This window comes from Hevea brasiliensis, chromosome 15 (assembly GCF_030052815.1).
Source record: "Hevea brasiliensis isolate MT/VB/25A 57/8 chromosome 15, ASM3005281v1, whole genome shotgun sequence".
NCBI classification, from domain to species: domain Eukaryota; kingdom Viridiplantae; phylum Streptophyta; class Magnoliopsida; order Malpighiales; family Euphorbiaceae; genus Hevea; species Hevea brasiliensis.
Window position 1 is genome coordinate 62,523,928 of NC_079507.1, and position 21,542 is coordinate 62,545,469.

The window sequence follows — 21,542 nt, forward strand, 5'->3', positions numbered from 1 at the left end:
TTTAAAATATTTTTATATCAATTGAAACTGAATTAATTTTTTACTAGTACATTGAAGGGCGAAGCTACTTTATGGGCAGAGGGAGCCATGGTTCACAGTTGAAATGATTTTCTTTTTATTTTTTATATATTTATATAAGAACATTTTTATTAAACAAGAAATAAATAGAAAATTTTCTTAAATTTTTAATATCAAAGAAAATGTTCAGCTCCGGCTAGGTATATCTTACCTTATTTAATCATTTTATTATCCAACTCATTTTAAATCTAATTTTCTTTTATTTCTAGCCAAACATCAACTCTCTTTTCTCTTTTATTCTCCATTGTGTTCCAAATTAAACACAGGTACGTTACTTTGGGTTCAAATGATCCTTTTGTGTTACATGTATGAATAATTTAGTATCATGCAAAATGTAGAGAAAATGCATCAGGATGACTGCTGCAAACAATTAATGGTTGCAACTTTTTGTTGAGAACATATTAATACTTGCAAGTTGATGTTGCTAATGAGGAGTGGATTTGGAATGGTCTTGGTTGCATCACTTGTCTAAATAAATTGTGTGCTTGATGTATTGTAAAAAATACAAGAAAAGTTATTCTTAGCGTAGCTTTTTTTTTTTTTTGGTAAGAATTACTTTTGTTGAAATCAGGAAGCATCGTTACACAGAACAGGAGATAAAAGCTTGGGGATTCTCCCAAACTTAAGAACTAGAAGCTCCTTTTGCTAACAAATGAACAACCCACAACAAAAATGTACACACAAATTCCGGACATTCCCTCTTCGAATGATAGGGCGACAGTCTGAAATTATGTAACCAAACTCAGTACAGTCTTCCCCACGAAAGTGGATTGCATGAAAAACAACTTGTGAATCAATCTCAACAATGGCATTAGTGAAGGAACTTTGCTGCAACCAGCACAGAGCCTCGCGTAATCCCATAGCTTCAGCCTCTATGAAACTTCGACAACCTGAAAAAAAAAAAAAAAAAAAAGACCGCCCAAAAAAAAAGACCGCCCCTATATGAACAGCCCATCACTAGCAGCACAAAACCGTTAACCTGTGAAACCTTCTTCCTCAAAGACAGTGCCATCCGTAATGCATTTCCATTTGCCCGCTGCTGGCGGTTTGCGCCATATGGTTTCCATGATCCGCGTACCTCTACCATGATCATCTTTGTACACTGTTTGGGTTTGTTCCCAGTCATTCGACATGCCCATTGCAGCAAAGGGTTTACGAGGCTAAAATAATGCAACATGTTGACAAATAAAAATTATATTTTCAATTCCCCAAATTTATCTATTGACTTTGGTAATATAGGCAAAAAAATTTCAATAAAGCATTCATCCAAATTGATATATCCATAATGTTGGAATCATTACAGCTTTTCTGTCTTCTCATTTTCTTGCCATTCAACTATACGTCTCCTATACTTTTCCCCCTTCCCCTGGTCAGCAAAGTCTATAAAAAATGCAGAAATTTAAATACCCCTTCTCAAACTTCAAATTTGTAGTGAAGTTGGCACCATAAGTGGAACAGTAACCCAGCTACTCCCCACCTCCTTAATCAGCCGACTATCCCTCATTTGGCTTCTCAAGCTGTCTACAAAATCCCACATTCCAAGTGACGCATAAAAATTGGATAGCATTATATAATTCCCAGGATTATTTGGTTCTAATTCCAAGAGCTTCTTTGCAGCAAACTCACCTCGCGAAACATCCAAATTAAGACGGCAAGCATTCAAAAGCGCTGCCCATACAGCAGTTGTTGGCCTACTGCCATTTTTCTCCATATCACGAAACAGGCACCATGCATCTTCCACTCGGCCAGCCCGGCCTAAGATATCTATGAAGCAAGAATAATGTTCCACACCAGGGTGTAAACCATATTTCTTCTCAACCATGTTGAAAAGTTCTCGCCCTTCTTCCACTAACCCTGAATGCCCACAAGCTGATAGAACAGCAAGAAATGTCACAGAATTCGGGGAGACCATAGTTCCCTCCTGTTCCATCTTATTGAACAGTTCCAGTGCTTCATGGCCATGTCCATGCCTACCATATGCATCAATCATGCTAGTCCAAGAAACAACATCTTTATGAAACATCCCATCAAACAATGATCTAGCATTCAAAAGTTTTCCACATTTTGCATACATGTCTATTAATTTGTTGCACAGTTGAGTATCTGAAGTAAATCCAAATCTTGTCGCCACACAGTGGATCTGTCTACCAATCCACAGATCAAAATTCTCAGAGCAAGCTGTGAGAGCACTAGTAAATGCAACTACATTTGGTTTCCTAATACTCATTATGGAAAATGCCTCTTTATATCGCCTATTCTGAATACACCTAGTAATAAAAGAATTGCACATTATATCATCCTTCGTCCAACTCAAACTAGAAAAGACTTTCATGGCTTCACTAATATGCGCAATGCTAGAGTAGAAATCAATAAGAGCAGTACCCAAAACAACCAAATCACGGCCCATTACAACCACCAAGGCATGAACCTGCTTACCTTGTTGAAAAGCCTCGATAAAGGCGCAAGCCTTAAGCACAGAACACAGTGTGAACTCACTAAATTGCACTCCTTCCCTCCTCATTTTTGAAAAAACCCCAAGTGCTTCCTTGGCAAGACCATGCTTTACAAAACTTGAAAGCAAAGAATTCCAAGTCACAACATCTTTAAATTTCACTTCTTGGAAAGCCTTTACTGAGTCACCAAAGTAACCATACTTGGAATACATATCAATAAGAGCAGTTTTGGTCACAGTTCCTATATCAGTGCCAGTTTTGATCATTAGAGCATGAACTTGTCTGCCACGTTCTGGGCCAGGCAAAGCAGAGCAAGCGCTGAGAATTGGTGTGAAAGTATAAGCATCAAACTTAGGACAAGAACAATGCATGTGGCAAAAGAGGTCCCATGTGGCAAGGAAGTTGCCATTGCGAGAGAAAGAAGCGAGTTGGCAGTTAAGGGAGTAGAGCTCTCTGTGAGGAAATGCATCGAACAAGTGGTTGATGTGAGCATAACTTCTATCAGTTAGGGCTTTGACATGACCATTAATATGTATTATAGCCGGGAAGTTTAGGTGAAGAATGAAGCGATGTGAAGCAAACATCAATGGCTTTTGGGAGTCATGAATACTACATGTTCCTTGCTATTACGGCACATAGATGAATTGTGAAAGCAAATCCACCTACAATTATTCTTTACAGACGATGACACGGCTATTGGATTCAACGAGCGACGCCGTCACTTGCTGGGCGTTCTCTATACTCCGGCAACTGCGATGGGGTGGTGACGCTCTGAAACTGCAGCCGTTTCAACGATTGGAGGTTAAAATCTTCAGGGAACAAGCTTTCAAATCTTCAACATTTGCAGATTTTGCGGCAGAAACAACTTCTAGCGATTTCAGAGAAAGGCTTTCGAGTTCCGCCGGTGCCAAAAATGACCGGAAACGGCGAAGGAAGTTTTGCTTCCCACTCTTCCTCTTTTTCTCTATACTCTTAGCTCACCGCCGACGTCCCCCCTCTACTGGTCTCACCGGACTCTCTCTCTCTCTCTCTCTCTCTCTCTCTCTCTCTTTCTGCTCCACTGCTTCTGCCCTTCCTTCGTCTCGCTAACCTGCCTTTCCTTTATTTTTTATTTTATTTTATTTTTTTTCGCGACTGTGATATCCAGTCCAGCCTACAAACAAATATCCAAATTGCCTCAACAGTGACGTCGTTACAGTGAAACAGCTTGCCGTAGGCCCAGGTCTTAAAAAAAAATTCACAGCCCATTGGCCATTAGGATGAGCCGAACCCAAAACCCCATTATGATGAGCCGAACCTCAAAGCCCAGACTTCTTGGCCATTTTCTTTCTCATTCTGCATCCTGCCGCCTTGCAGAGACAAGAGGGGAGAGCCCTCTCTTTCACTGGCTTCTCATCAAAGCGTCTTTATGTACGGTATTGTTGTACTCCACGCTGCGCTTTCTTAGTTTCCCTTCTCTCCTCAAATTCAATTCAGTTAGGTTTCTGTTTTGCTTGCTATGAGCTCTCTCAACTTGGTTGCTGAGAAAGTAGGGAAAAATGTAAAATTACTTTTCTTAGTGACTGATTCACTGTTGTTGTAGATTAGAGATTCTAATAGAAATGATTTTTTTTTTTCCAGAAAATCTAAGGAAGCCTGCTCTGTAATGAATTGCTTATCACGTGTTTCTTCCTATACTGCGGCTATATTTGGAAGGGCGGCAAGCCATTTCATTTGGCAGAATACATCGCATCCATGTTCCATTCCCTTGTGGAAAAGAAGATTTGATCAAGCGGATCACAAAACAGTCAATTTTGAATTTTTGTTGCCCAGATTTCAGGTCCAGTGCTACTCGTCACGAAAAGCTAGTGCAAAAACTCCGCGAAAGAGTAAATTGGATCCTGCTCCAACAATTATGGAGCAAGAGAATGATGCTTTCTTTGTTGTGCGGAAAGGCGATATTGTTGGTGTCTATAAGAGTTTCACTGAGTGTCAAGCTCAAGCTGGATCTTCAGTAATTCTTTAATTACAGCTTCTTTTAGTTTTTGTGTTTGTTTATCTTTGATTCTTCATTGTTGGTTGTTCAAGTCATGTCCTTTTGAAATTTTCTTGTCCATAAGTACTCTCATTTCATATTGTGTGTCAGTTTTCATCCTTTGGTATTGCAGGAATTTCCTTTCTTTCTTGTATTAATTTACAATATGAATGCTTCTTAAAATTTGTGACTTCAGAAATGTTATATTAGGAATGTTCAGTGATTGATAGCCGCTGCTTGGAGGTTGTTTACATAACATCTTACCGTTTCTAGGGCATGATATGATATGTTTGTGCATCATTGTCATGTTGATGCTTCATTTTGTTAGTAATATTGCTCCTTCAGGCTTTTAATACAACTCTTACCACCTCACTTGTATGTTTTGATGCTTCACCATTTCACCTTTCAATTTCAATTTTTTCTTCTTCTTTTTCTTTTTAGAAACAATTGAAATTGAAAATAATGTCTTTACCATTTTCATTTTCAATCTTTTAGATCAAGCATTATGCCTTCACTATCTTTATACTGGTTATAATTTAAATGAAATATATTTTGTGTTTATTTTTTATAGTTTCAATTGGCTCATATTCTTCGTATTATTCTCCTTTTCTGTTCATCTAACTAGGATGTTTTGGATGCTATGACTTGTAACTCTTTGTTGATTGATCATTTCCAGTGAAGGCAGACACCATTACAATGCCTTTCATAAGCAATTGTGCTTTCGAAGTTTCTTGCTGCTTTCCTTTATTTATTTGAAATGCAAAACAATAGGTGATGCTAGCCCAGTTTGTTTTGTTGAATAAAAGTGTGATTTTGGACAGACTTAACATATTTCAAATTTCTAATTTGGTAGATATGCGACCCTCCTGTCAGTGTTTACAAGGGGTATGCGTTACCTAAGGACACCGAGGGGTATCTCAAGTCACATGGGCTGCAGAATGCTTTGTACACAATCAGAGCTGCAGACTTGAAAGAGGACCTTTTTGGCACACTTGTTCCCTGTCCGTTTCAGGTAAGTTGACACATGATCCCATAATAATGATTGAAACAAGTTTTCTTATTGTTAGTTATCTTTTGCGTTTGTTCAGTAATATGTTATGAAACCATTATCTATATCCATGTGATATGAACTTAGGTAACGCAACCTTTTGGATAGTGAAATATCTGAATTTCATTAAAGAAATATAGCTGATCAATTCATGATTAATTTGTAAGGAATGAAATGTGATTAAATGAAATTGTAAGATCTGTGTAAGTGGCCAATTGGTTTCTACAGGTTTTATTTTTTTGGTAATCTTTATTGCTCTTTTATTAGTTCATGCTATTCAAACAAATTTTAGATTAGTAACCAGTATAATTGGAATTTTAACTTCATATGTCATTGCAGCAACCAGCTTCCTCCAAAGGCGAAACACACTTGCTGGATGCCTCAAAAAAGAGATCACAAGAATTACTGGATGTGGTTAGTTTGGACTCTCATCTTTGATCTTTCTTCAGACTTAGAATCATTGTATAAGAAAGAAACAGTGAAACTGCACTCACTTGGAATACATATTAAACAACCTTGGCCTTCTTTTTGTTTTCACTGTCACAGTGTCACTGTGTATGTATGAAAACATTATCTTGAGTGCTTAATGTGTTTAGGGAGGGCAGTTAATCTGCCATGACATTGGGTTGTGTTAATATTTGAGTGTATCATATGACCTGGATTTGATTAGTTGTTTTGTCAGATTCTATATGCATTAGAATGCACAGTAAATAATCTCTTCATTATTGTGATGCATGTTTGTTGTGATTCAGGGAACAGACAGATCAGCGTCTGGTTTAACTGATCCCTTGAGAAAGCATGCCAGGTTGGACAGTCAAAGCAAGGCTCAGGCACTGTCTTCTGATCGTGTAAGGAATAAGGATTTCATGTAGATACCTTATAGATGCAAATACATCTTTGTCTGTCTGGCTTATCATTTTTCATATGTCGCTACTATAAAATAGTAAAAGAGGCTCTCTTGAATAAGCTTGTTAGGATTAGGCAATAAATGGTACTTAGCAATAGTATACATATAATGTCTCTGTGAATTTGAGGACAATAACAAGCCTGATCCTCTTTCTGCAGCACTCCTGTGTTCTTGAGTTTGATGGTGCTTCAAAAGGAAATCCTGGACCAGCTGGGGCTGGAGCTTTGTTACGGACTACTGATGGAAGTTTGGTGTGCATTTTGACTTTTCTGTATCCCTTATCTTTCATTAGTAGTTTCTTCTTTCTAAACCTTCAATTCATTGTAGATCTGCAGATTGCGAGAAGGATTGGGCACAACAACAAATAACGTAGCCGAATATAGAGCCATGATTTTAGGGTTGAAATATGCTCTTAAAAGGGGTTATACGAAAATTCAAGTCCAAGGTGACTCTAAACTTGTCTGTTCTCAGGTTGGTTTGTCTTCTTAATTCCTTACCCCTCTTCTCTATTTTCCTTTTTGTTGTAAAAAAAAAAAAAAAAAAAACACCCACACAAAATAAAGAATACACAATTTAACATAATTCGGCGTAAGTTTACTCCATCAACAAATCTACTATTAAGGAAAAATAATTACAACCTCTAATTATTTTTTTCTCTCTCAAAATCACTCAAACAAAACTCACAGAATTCAATACACCTCTTCACTTTGTGAGCTCTCTACGATACATCTCATATAATGGTCAACCAACTATACATACATATAGGCCATTAAAACCTAGTCCTTTTAGAACTCTAATTATTAAACTTCATAATTTAAACTCTACTAAACTTCCTAAACTAATTATACTTCCTAATTCCAATTGGATTTGGACTCTTAACACTTTTTATTCCAAGTTAATTTGGATAGCATCTGTTCACTAGTTAGTATATTTTTCTCATTGCATATCGACTCTAAACTATATCCTTTTATAGTTTCAAGTTCAATACTTGTATTTCTTTTTTCCATTTTTAAAAACGAACAAAAAGACAACCAATGTATCTATTATATTTATGAGCTTAACGAATGTGGGAATATTAGTGTATATTCTAGTCTTAGAGTCAATGTCCAACTCCTTGCTTATATTAATGAGGGAAGCATTTGGAACTTGTTCAGATCACCTTCTCCTTTCTAGCTTGGATGTGAAACCTTGGAAAAAAATAATGTTTCTCATTTCACTTCATTAACAACTCATCGGTTTTAGAAGCTTAGGATCCATGGTTAAGCTATCCAGTTCATGTTGCATTGATGTTTCCCTAGTTCATGGTCATGTATTGTAACAAAATAGTTTTGGGTTTGTTTTGCTATTTCATTTTCAAAGTCTTACATGGAAAATTATGGAACAGGTTCAGGGTTTATGGAAGGTCAAACACCCTAACCTGGCTGACCTGTACAAGGAGGCAAAAGAGCTGAAGGGCAAGTTTGTTTCTTTTCAGATCAACCATGTACTGAGAGTATGTACAGTTATCATACTTGTATTTTTGCAATCAATGTCCCATATCTCGTGTTGGTAAAATGTGCTTCCATTTGCTAATCTAATAATTTACAAGAATCCTTTTTTTCTTTTTATATAAAATGTGGTAATATCAGAGTCTTCCTTGGGAAAATCCTACATTAATTAGATTTCTGATCATTCCACTGATCAAATGACCCAATATTTTAAGTGTACCTTCCTGTCTGTAAACATTTGGATCTGTCGATACCTGCAAAAACATCAAACTTTTCTAGTGCATTTATCCGTTCAGCAGCAGCTTCTGGCTTAAAGATAGAACAGGCATCTGCATATCTAGCATCAACTGTATTCTATTGTGAACCAGTGCATTCTGTACTGGTGTTTTGCTTTAACTTTCATTGAGTTTCACAATTATGAACTCGACTATTATGCTACTGCTAGTTTGTGTGCAATTGAGTTTGTTTTTGTTGCATCTTTCTCCATTCTCCCTCCGTTTAGATGGAGAACAAAATGAAGATTGTGAGCTTGCAAGGCTTGAGTACACTAGTTTGTCTTGTATAGGTATGCAACATTATTTGATGTGGCAAATATTCAATCCAACCTGACCTCCCTTTTTGTAGGGTTTAGCGTCTGCTTTAAATAACCTTAATCCATATCGTTGTTGGCTTATTTTAGGTTTACCATTAAAGTAAATAAATAGACTAAACATCTGAATGCAAGTGAAACTGAGGTTTTTATGATTCTGCACTGTAATGTCCATTCTCTGTAATGCAAGTGAAGTAGAACCATTTCTCTGTTGGGGATTTAAAAGTAGAAAAGGAGCTATTATCCTAGAGTTTTAAGGATTATCGCTACTAGTAAAGAAGTTGGTTGTGATTTGCAAATGAAAGTGTGTGTAATCCACTGCTTCTGCAGCTTTTACTTGTTGTCTCTTTGTGGACCCTTGACATGGTCTTGTATGTGTTCCTCAGGAATTTAACTCTCAGGCCGATGCTCAAGCAAACTTGGCCATCAACCTTGCTGGTGAGACTTCCTGTTTCATCATTCTTCTGCATTTAAATGCTATTCCATTGCATCATTAGTTATTCGCTATTCATGGGATTTAATCCTGCTGCAGATGGCCAAGTTCAAGAGGAATATGAATAGCAATTCATAATGGAGACTGCATGGTGTTTTTGGGGGAATAGTTGACCCAAGTGATTTTATTCTTTCAGAGTTGAACCTGGCAGCAGGCTTAGTAACAAGGAGTGCAGCTAAACCTGGCACCATTTTCCATTCTGTCTAATTGTGCTTGTGCTTGAGATATCAACTTCAGTCATGCTGTAAAGCAGCACAAAGATGTCAAATTCACAAGTGCTGATTTCATATCTTTGAAATAGGCATAGATCTATGAATCTCACTCTCACAGTTTATTATTTATTCTTTCCCAAATATTACAGCTGGGCATTGAGACTTGGGATTATGTATAGACAAGTATATAAAATTGTTAGTGATTGCTATTAGCTGATAACATAGATGGTTTATGCCTTTTTTCAATTTATTCTTGCAGCATACGTTAAGGACATGATTCATGTTGTTTTTTAAGGAATGGTCCTTTCTTTTAGTCTTTGATATGTAAAAACACATAATAATTTAGGTTTTTGGTTCCAATTCACACGATAGTTTGCTTATGTGGACGTTGAGTAAACAATGAGCTAATGAGCAACAATGATGCTCAGTTAAACTAATTGATATCCTCTCCCATAAACTCTGCAATATTTTACGCTCAGAAATCATGAGCTAGTTTTACGATAGTCTGCACTAGAGAAATGCAGAGACATTATAAGAGTTGGTACCCTCCAAAAATCAGAGAAATTAAGAAACATTACAAGTAGCTCAGGATGCAACCAACCTCTAAAAGTTTGAACTCGAATTGCAGAGCCAACTCAAAAAAGTTGGAACCCTCCACAAATCACAGAGATACTCGCAGCTTAGGATGTAACAACGCTATAAAATTTAAAACTACAATTGTGGGCAAACTCTAAAAGAGTCTACCCTCCAAAAATTGGCGTATGCTGCTGTTTGTGACGAGCACACGGTATTCTTTAGTAAAAGGCGAAAGAATAGTTCGCTTTGTGCTCATCACGCAGCTGCGTGCTTAGAATTGTCTGTTTTGAGCGCTTAAATAGTAGTTTCACTTTGATGGCTGGCTTATAGCTTTCGATGTGGGATTGCAAATTATTATTAGTTCCTTGGGCCTAGCGTAGCATTATGGGCAACATTCATTTCTGGGCCGGTTTGCATCATACATCTCAGATGTTATGAATTAATTAATCAATCAATTGCTTCAGTAATTTGCATACATCAACTCAAACAAAACTAATCTTAGTTCAATTTCAATTATGATCAATTATGTGGATGCTACTTCTTTTCCAATTAAATTACATAGAATGTGGTATATGTCAATTCTTACTCCTTTCAACTTGATGTGAGTCTACACTGATGAATAGCAGTTGATGAGAAAAAAGCTTGATATAGGATTAAAAAAGAAGTTTAATATGGCTTAATGCATAATTTGGGCCTTAAATTTTACTTAAAAAAACTATTAAATTTATGTACTTTTATTTCCCTATTAATTTACTTTTAACAATACGATGAAAATTTTTCTGAATTTTTTTATGTTTTTAAAATATATAAATGTGGATTAATCTTTGAAAAAAAATCGATTGGACAAGTTAAATTAGTGATCCGGTCGGTTAATCAATAAAAAGTGGAGTGGCGCATAATTTGTGGACCAAATCGAAACTAAAGTCCTATACAATGAATTAAAATTTGTAAAATAATTAGGACTAAATTAAATTCTCCCACTAAGAATCCTTTTATTCATATAATAAAATTAACAAAATAATGTTTATTTATTGTTTATTTTTAATATAAATTTAATATTTTATAAGTACTAAAAACATGTTTATTTATTTATATTAATATTTTTTTTGTGTTTCTTGGAAAACATATTTAATAACAAAATTTAAATTTGGAATATTTTTTATATAAAACTTAAAACACTATTAAAATATAGGTAAATATTTAATTAATTTTTTAGTGATACACAAGTTAAATAAATGGCCCGTTGATTGAATTAGTAGCCTATGAATTCTGTCCCTTTTTCCTGATTAAGCACTGATCGAGTCTAATAACACACTGGAATGCATTGTCATTAATAAACGTAATGAGTTGGAATTGGTGTGACCATGGCGCTGGACTTAGTTTTGATATACCCCCTTAAATATATTAATTAAAATTTAATTTAAAATGAAACTTAACATGTTTTAGTTATAGCATAAAAAAAAATTATAATCCAAAACAGCAGATAGTTTTTTTTTTTTTCATAACATATAAAAATATTGCCTTTTTTTATTAAAAAACAAAATTTTAATCACAATCCCAAATAGGCTACTAATTACGATTTAGTGAAAGTAATGAACTGCTTTCAATGTGTTTATATAACAAATCTCCATTTTCAAATGGTATTTGCTTGCAAATATTAAAGTTTATAGGAATGGTAATGGACAAATTAATTTAAAGGCGGCGTTTGTGCCTGCTTCTATGAAACAAGGAGACGATCAACATTACTAAAGAAAGGTTGAATTATATTAATAATAAAATATAAAATAAGGAGAAATAAATTTGGGAGAGAGAGGGAGGACGCTTTACTCTTCTCTACTTTTGTCTGCGATAAAGAGAAAAATGAGCGTGGAAATTGAATGATTATCTAAAAAAATATAAATTTTATAAAAAATATTAAATTTAAAATTATAATTATATCACTTCAATATTTTTTTTGATACAAAAAAAAAATACATGTGAATGAGGAGAAAAAATATAATTTGCCTTTGAATCACAAAAACCAATAAAGTTTCTCTATGTTTTCATCTCAAAATGTGGTTGATTATATGATGAATAAATGTTTCACAGGTTTCCTCAATAAATAAAGTTTTTAACATTATTATTATTATTATTATTATAACTGTCATGTCGCGATTCTCCTTGTACCTTGGCCACTACGCAAGTTGTGAACACCGTCAAGGTGAAGGATTTGAAAGGTGTTCAGAGTCAGGAAGCAAAATCAACCTTTAAGCTTAAACATTCATCGACAGAAGCAATGTAAACAATACTATCGAACTTGGGGGAAAGTGATCCACAAAGTAATCTAAATGTCTAAATTACCAGGTACAAACCCAACGTTGACATCTGAAAATCCTATCTTCTACAGAGGTGTTGTGAGAGCATTACATTCTGTCTTGTGTTAGATATGTAAATTATAAGTGGTTCCCCCAAAATAATTCAAATCACTAATGGATCTCAATTAAATCACCACCAGGACTGGTTAAAAGTTGTTTACCTTGGTCTTGACAGATGTATTTCTCTTTGAAGCAAATGTTTCAGCAACCAGTAGGGGAAAAGCAATAGTTGCATCACAATGCACCTGTTTGCAATTTGAAAGAAGGAAGAATAATTAAATCACAAACTCATTGCACTAACCTGCTAACAATGATTATTAAGCATCAAAATTCATCAGACCAAAAACTATTTAACAGAAACACTAAACTCAGATGCAAAGTACAATAACATGTAGCTGTAATGCTTGTGGCCGGTATTCTGGTAATGACACATAATAAAAGTGTCAATAATAACAGAAGCTGAAAGGATGCATGCAAAATAAAGAGGAGGAACAAATAATCGTACTTTGACAGTTTTAGCAGATCCTCGAATTTTTCCCCATGATACAGCCTCATCAGGACGAGCTCCAGAATCACTCCCATCAAATTCTTGTGCGGTATTGATAAAAACAGCATAATCTGCACCATTACGCATCATATTGGCGTTGCATATGTGATGCTTAGGAAGCCCCCCTCCAAGAACGATGATTCCAGTCTTCCTAGGACTTGCATGGACAGCTTCACCATTCATAGCCCTGATGTCTGTCCAAAAAGCCATTTATGAAGGTCTATATCCATTCCAAATTAATAAACATCACAACAAAATTGCACTGCAGCAGGAAATATTACCTTGAACAATGTCAACAATTAGACCTGGGCTGCGAAAGGAGTGAAAGTACAACATGTCCCCCAAAGAACCATCTGTTAAACCTGGACAAAATACTGGAATGTTGTTCTGCAAATTATCAAATAGAATGTCAAAAACATTTTTAAAGGTTGCAATAAAACAATAATGATAAGGCTGAAAGCCATTATCTATTATATTATCATGCCTAACCACCTACTTTTTCATCTACTGGAGCTACACGCTTCTATCTTTGGTCAAAATTTTGACCAGATATGATGCAATGAGCAGCGCTTAACAATTTTAGGGGTTCTATTTGTTGCATGATTCCTATTTTTAGTGAAACAAACTCAACGGAGAATCCAATTGTTCAGCAATTTTGCACGAGTGGCTTCTCTCAAGCCTAAAAACCTTGGTTGCAAGACCAAGACATTTACACTTGCACTAAACAATAACACTAAAATTGATATGGAGTTATGGACAATTCTGCATGTGTTGCATTTAAATGTCATATATCTCAATGTAATCAATCCTAAACGCAAAGGAGAATTTAGTAGACAGACAATAGCACGTACAGTTTCTATACCCTCTGTTAAGCACAGCTTACTATTCAAACCTAAAAGCTACCAATGGAAGTGCAAACTTTTTATTTTTTTACCTCCCATTCCTGATTCATTATGAATTTCGCAATATCTATCTAGTCATTATACCCAATGGATAAAACCACATCGTTGAAGTGTTACTGAATGTTCATACAACACTACTTATCCAATGTACTCTATGCAAAATATATATTTTATACCAAACTTAAGAAGAATGATGCAAGTGGGGCAAGGTCCATAAAGTATAATGCAAAGAGAATTTGTTTGATTGATAGCTTAACAATTTGAGTCATAATCAAAAATTTCTTATAGCATAAGATGCTCAAAATAACCACAAGTAATATAATTTTCCAAAAAAACAAAAGAGGTTAATCAAGGCTTCACACCATGTATAATGAAAGAATCAAATGGCTACTCAACCATCATTTTATGTAACATAAAAGTAGCATGAGGAACAAATGCAATGATAGTAAGATGCAAAACTGTTAAAATGAGAAACAATGACATGACCAAAAAAGATGGCAAATACGGTTGATGAGAAGAAAAAAAAAAAGAATCTTAAAATAAATGAGATGAGAAAGAAGCTTAAGTTAATGCTGGTTCAACGGTTACCTTGTATGCCCAATAAAGGTATGAACTCTCATTATTTATTTCTTTCCCCAATCGACCAATTACTTTAGATGGTGTCCACGAAACATTCTGTAAAACCCCAAGGAAGACGGGAGAAAGATAAGGTGATGTTGTTATACAGAGTGAATGAATAAACAAAAGAAGAAGTGGGATTTTATTCCAAGTAAACATTCCACCTGTGCATGGAAGGGAATTGGTGGTAAGCAATGAGGGTGATGCAGTCAAGGAAGATTCAATTTAGGAATTATTTTTATTTATTTTTCAGTTATAAAATTAAGATCTTTAATTTAAATTTTTTAATATTAGGAAGTTTAAGAATCTATTTTATTTTATTCAGGAAGTTTAAGTCTGTTTATCATTTCTAATTAGCATTTCATTGTGCATGATTTCAAATCCCAATACTAGGAGTAAGCATACTACTATAATGTCCTCTAGGTATTTTGGTAAAGTTTATTATAATTATTGTTAATTTTGAAAATTAATAAAAAAAAAAATTGAGAATTGTTCTCATCTCCTTTTTGAGTGTTCCATTGTGTTCTACATCAGAAGGTATGAAGATAAACTGATAGAGAAGATAATCTCCCTCCCTCTCTCACGTGCAACACACAGGGACAGACCTCAAAAAAATAAAGAAAAACAAACACAATAAGTAAAAGGTACATATTTGTTATGAAAGAATCACCTCTTCAATTTGTTCCTTCAACATCTGGTCAAAAATTGGAATGATCCAGTCCTCAAATTTGCAATAGTTGTCATTTGGAACCAACAAGTTACCAATGCGGTTCAATCCCTTTGAACGCAAATGAGCTCCAGGTAGATAAAAGTCACCTTTGTATGTGGGTGCAAGGCATTTTATAAGATCTTCTTCTATGCCACCAGCAGTTGTAACCACTACATCAACCTACATTCACATTATAAACTACACTTTCTTACATATAGTTGAGATATAAGGCAAATCTACTTAAAAGGTTGGACCACCTAAAGTATTACATGAATCACAGCCAAAGTTTGAAGCAAAATTTTTAGACATAATGATATTAAAATGATCAGAGGCTTCACCAGTTGTCCAAAATTAGGAAGCATTCCTAGATGGTCAGAATAATTCAACTACTTCAGCAGAGCAACGTAAAACATTTTTAACAGCAACACAGAGGAGAAACCAGAAATAAAAAGAAAGCAGTCTTTAAGGGGCTGCCAAAAGATGAATACTAAGAGAAGAGAAACTGCAATGCAAAACACCAACATATCCATCCCTTTTTTCAAGACCACCACTTGAGCAGAACTCATCAAATTACTAACCACAAAACATTTTCAATAACTCCTTCGCATGTGCATTTTCTTTCCCCTCTTCTCAAATCCAGCATTTAAGAAGAATTCGTCAATTTAACAACAGCCAAGAATTTTTTATAATCTTCTATTTTGCATCTAAAATTTCCCCTGGTTTCACATCCAACATTGGAGAAGAATTCATCAAATTAATAACATCAAAAATTTTGGCTGCTTTTTTACTTTGTTTCTGCCTGTAAAGATTCACATCTTGAGTTCCATATAAACTAAACAGCTACACAAGGGTTGAGTCCTTTCTTAAGTATTTAAACAATAAAATTACATAATGATAATGTTACAGTCAGACTTTAAATTTGATCCAACATATCACACATGATCATATTAAAACCTCAATTCCTCACCATATGATGCTGAACAAGATAGCGAATTATATCTCTAACACCAGAAGAAACAAGATTTGAGGTAAAACCCAAGAACACTTTGCATTTCACAGACTCTCTATAAGCAGGGTCCCTTTCCTCCTCATTGCAATCTTCTGTTATATCCTCATCAGCAAGCCTCCAGTCTAGCTTCATTCACACATCAAATATTTTGAAAAAGAATAAATAACAATTTATGCAAGTAGAACACATACATCACCTCATAATCATATTAAAAAAAAAAAAGAATAAAAATTCAACAACTCAAACTAACCATGTGGTTCACAACTGCAATGGCGTCACCAAGGTTGGATGCTTGAAACCCAGTGGAGACCATGGATTTGAGAAGCTGAGAGTAGTTAACTCCTTCATTAAAATCATAACCTTCAATTTTAATGCATTTCCCTTCAAGGTGTTCAGACTCTTTGAAAACTATGGCATGTACAGATGATGGCAATTGCTCCTCCATTGATCTTTGGAAAAATAAAGCCTAACTGCAGAAGGATCACAGTGACACCAAAAGGCTAAATTTTGATTCTCTTTGCTTGAAATCTCTTGGGATTGCAGATAGAAAGTGGTGGTGGCTGGCAGAATGAGGGAGTTGATCAAAGGTTTTTAGGAGGACATGCAGATTTTTTTGACAAATAGATTAAACAAAATTGAACCTTGGCATATTAACACAGAATTCAGCCAACAAAAAAAAAAAAGAAAAAGATAAATGGACAATAAATTTAACAAAAAGAAAGGTTGAATGCTTGAAAATTTGCAAAAGTAATAAGGATCTTTCAAAGGTCAAACGATTTATACCCCAGTCAAAACATAACATATAAACCACTTAAATCAAATCAGATTTATACCCAAATCATGACAAAAAGCATAAAAGATTTTGAAGATTTTGAGAAGTGATAAAACTGTACTATACCGGCTTCAGTGAAGATAGGCCACAAAATTCAAATATGATCGTAACAAAAATTAAGATAATGTGAGGTTAAAAAAAAATTAGGAAGAAGTAATATAAATTTGAAATGATAATAATATATGCTCCCATAATTCAGAAGTTCCAGATACCTATTTGAGCAAACTTTTATATTAAAGGTAATAAAAAACTTAAATCAAGAAAAACAGAACTAAAGAATATCATGTCCACGAGAAACAGGTGAAGAAACACTCATATGAAACTGGTAAAGCCAAATCAGATCAAGACTTCCATTTATTTAATACTTAACCAATGACATAAGTTCCATATATTGAATAAGGATATGATTAATGAACAAATATCCAGGATCTAAACAATCAACAGAACTTAAAATGGAAAAACCTCCAACAATAAGCAGACAAATCCATAACAATCATGTTGAAGAATTCAATAAAACAGAAGCTGAATAACATGCCAGAGTCACTATTATGGGCATCCATCTCAGCTACAAACCCAAACCAAGACTTGTTCTCCTTCGTTTCATTTCTTACATCTAGGAAAGCGGTAATCAATAGAAAATCCTAAATGAAATAATCTGCTACTAGATTAAACAGTGAAGAGACTACCACCCAATTGCTCACCATTCACAAAAAGATTCACGCAGAGCAAACATAAATTTTCATTGATAACTAAATTAACAACATCAGCAATCACCAAAATCAATCAGAATAACTAACATCAACTTATTCTCATTTTACTACCTTAGATAGAACCACAGAACCATTCTCTTCATCTCTAGAGAAAATTATCTTCACCACTAAAGACCTAGAGAAAATGGTTCTATTTGAGATTATTGATATTAAAAAGAAATTAATAGAATTGGATTGAGAACTACTTACTGTTCTATGATGCGAACCAGAGAAAATCTTCCCCTAAAACCCTAGTTGCTTAGTTCCACATTCAGCTTTGTGCGTGCGAAGGAGCTCTAAAAAAATGGTATACCAGTGCGCTATGGAGAAAGTACACCATTACACCAAAAACAGCAGTTAAAGTTTGAAAATTAAAAAAATACACCCACGATTCGTAAAAAAAACTACAAATAAGCCCTCCAACTTTAATAAAAAAGTTATTTAGGCCTCTTTATTCCAATTCAGTTCTAATCATGCCCTCATGCTGTGCGAATTCTCCAATTTAGACCACGTGAGGCGCGTGAGTTCATAGTTTGCTAAAATATCTTTCAAGGAGAACTTTATAATTATTTATTAAAATAAAATCGTTTTTGTTTTATTTTATGAAAAAATTCGAAAATTTTTAATTTAATATTTATTTAATAAAAATAATTTTTTCATAAAATATATATTAAATTAAAAAAATGATACATTCCAAAAAAGTAAAATATGTATAGTTATAATATTTTTATATAAAATTATATAGTAAAATATTATTGTAAATTAATAATAATAAATGAAATATTTACATTTAATAATAAAATATTATTATATGTTAATTTTATATATATTTTTAAGTATTACTATATTCACATTAATTTAATATATTTTTATTAAATAATTACTATAAAAAATAAAATAAATTTATGAGATAAAATCTGTAAATTTTATAAAATTTATATGTCACGACCCAACTTATGGGCCGGACCGGCACTAGGACCTGGGCCAGCCTAAAGCCCCCGAGGCCCGTAGTAAGCCTAACTATTCATTAACCCAACTCTAAGGCCCATTTGGGCCCAATTTCAAGAAACCAACCGGACAGAGTCTGGCCATAAAGTGGACCTTTCAACATGGAGTTTTTGACTCACCCGACTTGTAAACAAAATATATCATCATTTGGGGAGCTCAGCCCCCTCATCCAGTCCATCAAACATGCATATAAAAATTTTACAGATCCACAATAATAATTTAGTTTACAGACCCAAATCAAATAAACATTTCTAACACATGCGGAAATTCTAAGATTTAACAAGATTATACAAACATTAATAATCGACCTGCGAGGAAGAAAGCAGGTTAACCTCAAAAATATCCTCCTGTGGCCTGGAAAAATATTGAACAGGAGTGAGCGTTCGACTCAGAGAGTAAAATATCAATTTTAACAATAATCTCTATAACTATCTAGAACTAATGCAACCTGTGGAGTGAAATGCAACAGCAACAATATTTTCACATCATAACATCAAAAGGTAATTTGGAGCACTCACACACCCTGTAATATCAATCATAATATATGGGAGTGATCCCTATCTGACTCTCTTAAATCCAACACAGTGCCGTGAAGAACTCAGCTCGGACTTCCACTTAATAACCAAATCGGGGTCCCAGCGAAGAACTCAAGCCGTGTCTACCCCGAAGGACCGGGTCCCAGCGAAGATCTCAAGCTGTGTCTACCCGTCCTATCCATAGTCCACACCACATCACACGCACGCCAACGCACGCACACTGCTCCAAATTACCACAACAACATACATGGCACTTTCACAGTTATGAATGCAACATAAATCGTGCCTAAAGTTTATCTACATAGATATATGCATATAAGTGATGCATGGGCATGCTTGAACATATAATAATAGTGAAATTACAATTAAAATTAATATTTTACTCACAAACTTGACGGTGGTCACTGAGGCGGCTGGGCGGAGGAAGAAGGCTGTCCCGACTCACCTGACAATTTTATTACAATCATTTAATAAATTTGACTCAATACAAACAAAGAAAAAGACCAAATACGCCCTAAGTCATGCCGAAAATCCGGTAGAGTCTCCCCTATACCTAGGACCTACCCAACCTGCAAAAGGGCTCAAAACACACTTCTATACTCACAATCCATATATCCACAACTCAATCACATCACACGGCCCCTCCTGGGCCCATCAAATCAATCATTCATCACAATAGGTAAAATTTCAATTTAGTCCTTATAATTCATCATTTTTGCAAAAACTGCCCAAATAAGCTCTAAAAAATTCTAAAACTTTGCCCCGAGGTCCTTAACCATATTACTAGGCTATTGCAAAAAGAATCATAATTTTCCGAGCTACCAAGAATATTTTATGGATTTTTAATCCTATTTAAGCACTAGAAAATTATGAAAAAGCAAGGTTCGGGTTTACCTTTGCCGATTCCGACTTCGGGAACGCTCTCGGGATGTCTGACAATGGGGGGTAGCCAAAACCTCGGTCCAATTCTGAGACTTTTCTAGCAGTGCATGCAGTAGGAAATTCACGCATTGGTCAACTGTCGAATTTCCGCTAATTGAGGATACCTACACGAAGCCCATAACACGGGGGTTAGTACATAAAATTTTCAGAATTTTCTAAGCTCATTTAATGCTCGGAAAGACACTGCGAAGTTCCGTGGGACCCACCGAAAAACGGTGTCGGAAAAATTCGAAATTTATGTCGCCGCGAAGCTCTCGACGAGTGGAGCGCGCTGGTACTCTCGGTTTTCTCGTGGGGTTCACGGTTTGTGAGAAATCTAGCCCAAAAATCGAAATGGGCTAAAACTTCCCGGGCGAAAATTGGACAAACCACTCGATGGATTTCGGTGTTCTTGGTGTCTATGGAAAGCTCTCACCGAGTAGATGATTTTAGACACAAGACCCGGTCCGATTGGTGGCCGGATCAGCCGGATTTTGGCCGAGAAGTCCAGGCGTCGCGCGCCCGCTGCACGTCCTTTCTGAGGACATTTTCCGGCGTTCCAGGCGGCGGCCGGCCTTGGGGGAGGGCCGAGGTGGGGCGCCGGCGAGGTGGGGAGGCAGGGGAGGTGGCGGCGCGGCAAGGGGAGGAGGGAGGAGAGAGAAAAGAGAGAGAGAAGGGGAGGAGGTCGACGCGCGCGGGAGGAAGAAGGAAGAAAAAGAAAAGGCCGGTCTGATTCGACCGGTCCGATCCGGTCCGGTTCGATTCGGCCAGTCCGATTCAGGATACAAAAATTTGAATTTTTTACTCTGCCTCGGGACCGAAAACGAGGTCCAAAAATTTCGAAAAATTCCAGAAAACTAAGAAAAATTCGTAGACTCCAAATATATTTTTAGTTTTGCCACGTGGTCTTTAAATTAATTTTTAAAAATCATCAAAGTTTATATTTTCGAAAAATCGAACCCGATTTTTAAAATCCGAAAAATCTCAAAAAATTTCCTAAAATTTAATTAAAATTAAAATATCAATAATACTCATAAAATAATAAAATTTAAAATTTTGGGGTGTTACATTCTTCCCCCCTTACAGAAAATTCGTCCTCGAATTTTACATAAGGCAGAATAAAGCACATGATTATACATTAAACAGATAAGGGTACTTGCTACGCATGTCTCGTTCTGACTCCCAGGTGCACTCTTCCACTGACTGGCTCCTCCACAAAACCTTAACCATAGGGATCTGTTTTGATCTCAGCTGTCTCACTTGGTAGTCCACTATGGCTACAGGTCGCTCCTCAAACATCAAGTTCTCTTTTAGCTCTATTGCATCCGGCTGTAGTACATGAGAAGGATCTGGAATGTATTTCCTGAGCATGGAGATGTGAAACACGGGATGAACGTGAGAAAGGTTGGGTGGTAGCTCCAACCGGTAGGCAACTGCTCCAACTCTATCAGTAACCTCAAAAGGTCCGATATACCGAGGTGCCAACTTGCCCTTCTTTCC

The 21,542-nt window shown here is 35.5% G+C and overlaps 3 protein-coding genes and 1 non-coding gene across 12 annotated transcripts; 1 reads left to right on the top strand and 3 right to left on the bottom strand.

Annotated features, from left to right (window-relative positions):
* Window positions 1-1,326: 1,326 nt before the first annotated feature.
* On the bottom strand, window positions 1,327-3,662 carry LOC110671226 (pentatricopeptide repeat-containing protein At5g66500, mitochondrial). Its single transcript, XM_021833632.2, has one exon. It carries the CDS (start codon window positions 3,113-3,115, stop codon window positions 1,499-1,501), a length of 1,617 nt encoding a protein of 538 aa, XP_021689324.2. The 5' UTR covers window positions 3,116-3,662; the 3' UTR covers window positions 1,327-1,498.
* Window positions 3,663-3,810: 148 nt separating this feature from the next.
* Window positions 3,811-9,594, top strand: LOC110671227 (uncharacterized). 4 transcript variants are annotated; one of them, XM_021833634.2, is made up of 10 exons: window positions 3,811-3,946; window positions 4,152-4,524; window positions 5,399-5,557; window positions 5,933-6,007; window positions 6,346-6,441; window positions 6,659-6,751; window positions 6,828-6,971; window positions 7,885-7,992; window positions 8,963-9,014; window positions 9,109-9,594. In XM_021833634.2, exons 2-10 carry the CDS (start codon window positions 4,177-4,179, stop codon window positions 9,135-9,137), a joined length of 1,104 nt encoding a protein of 367 aa, XP_021689326.2. In that variant the 5' UTR covers window positions 3,811-3,946; window positions 4,152-4,176; the 3' UTR covers window positions 9,138-9,594. The 4 variants fall into 4 exon arrangements, with proteins under 4 accessions (XP_021689326.2, XP_021689328.2, XP_021689325.2 ...); XM_021833636.2 differs by having other exon boundaries at window positions 3,834-3,941; XM_021833633.2 differs by having other exon boundaries at window positions 3,871-4,071.
* Window positions 9,595-10,006: 412 nt separating this feature from the next.
* Window positions 10,007-10,122, bottom strand: LOC131174199 (U5 spliceosomal RNA). Its single transcript, XR_009144447.1, has one exon. It is a non-coding gene; the product is annotated as a U5 spliceosomal RNA (small nuclear RNA).
* A 1,964-nt stretch (window positions 10,123-12,086) lies between these two features.
* On the bottom strand, window positions 12,087-17,954 carry LOC110671250 (deoxyhypusine synthase). 6 transcript variants are annotated; one of them, XM_021833667.2, is made up of 9 exons: window positions 17,788-17,954; window positions 17,650-17,713; window positions 16,247-16,466; window positions 15,955-16,122; window positions 14,949-15,167; window positions 14,249-14,335; window positions 13,040-13,145; window positions 12,717-12,952; window positions 12,087-12,456 (listed from the first exon to the last, which is right to left on the bottom strand). In XM_021833667.2, exons 3-9 carry the CDS (start codon window positions 16,439-16,441, stop codon window positions 12,358-12,360), a joined length of 1,110 nt encoding a protein of 369 aa, XP_021689359.1. In that variant the 5' UTR covers window positions 16,442-16,466; window positions 17,650-17,713; window positions 17,788-17,954; the 3' UTR covers window positions 12,087-12,357. The 6 variants fall into 6 exon arrangements, with proteins under 6 accessions (XP_021689359.1, XP_021689357.1, XP_021689358.1 ...); XM_021833665.2 differs by having other exon boundaries at window positions 16,247-16,556; window positions 17,788-17,953; XM_021833666.2 differs by lacking the exon at window positions 17,650-17,713 and having other exon boundaries at window positions 17,788-17,953.
* Window positions 17,955-21,542: the final 3,588 nt, after the last annotated feature.

Coding starts and splice junctions, on each gene's coding strand:
- LOC110671226 (XM_021833632.2), bottom strand. CDS start 3,115: ATGTTTGCTTCACATCGCTTCATTCTTCACCTAAACTTCCCGGCTATA.
- LOC110671227 (XM_021833634.2), top strand. CDS start 4,177: ATGAATTGCTTATCACGTGTTTCTTCCTATACTGCGGCTATATTTGGA. Junction 5,558..5,932: donor TTGTTCCCTGTCCGTTTCAG/GTAAGTTGACAC, acceptor ATGTCATTGCAG/CAACCAGCTTCCTCCAAAGG. Junction 6,752..6,827: donor GGACTACTGATGGAAGTTTG/GTGTGCATTTTG, acceptor AATTCATTGTAG/ATCTGCAGATTGCGAGAAGG.
- LOC110671250 (XM_021833667.2), bottom strand. CDS start 16,441: ATGGAGGAGCAATTGCCATCATCTGTACATGCCATAGTTTTCAAAGAG. Junction 15,168..15,954: donor ATCTTGTTCAGCATCATATG/GTGAGGAATTGA, acceptor ATGTGAATGTAG/GTTGATGTAGTGGTTACAAC. Junction 12,953..13,039: donor AATTGTTGACATTGTTCAAG/GTAATATTTCCT, acceptor CTTTTTGGACAG/ACATCAGGGCTATGAATGGT.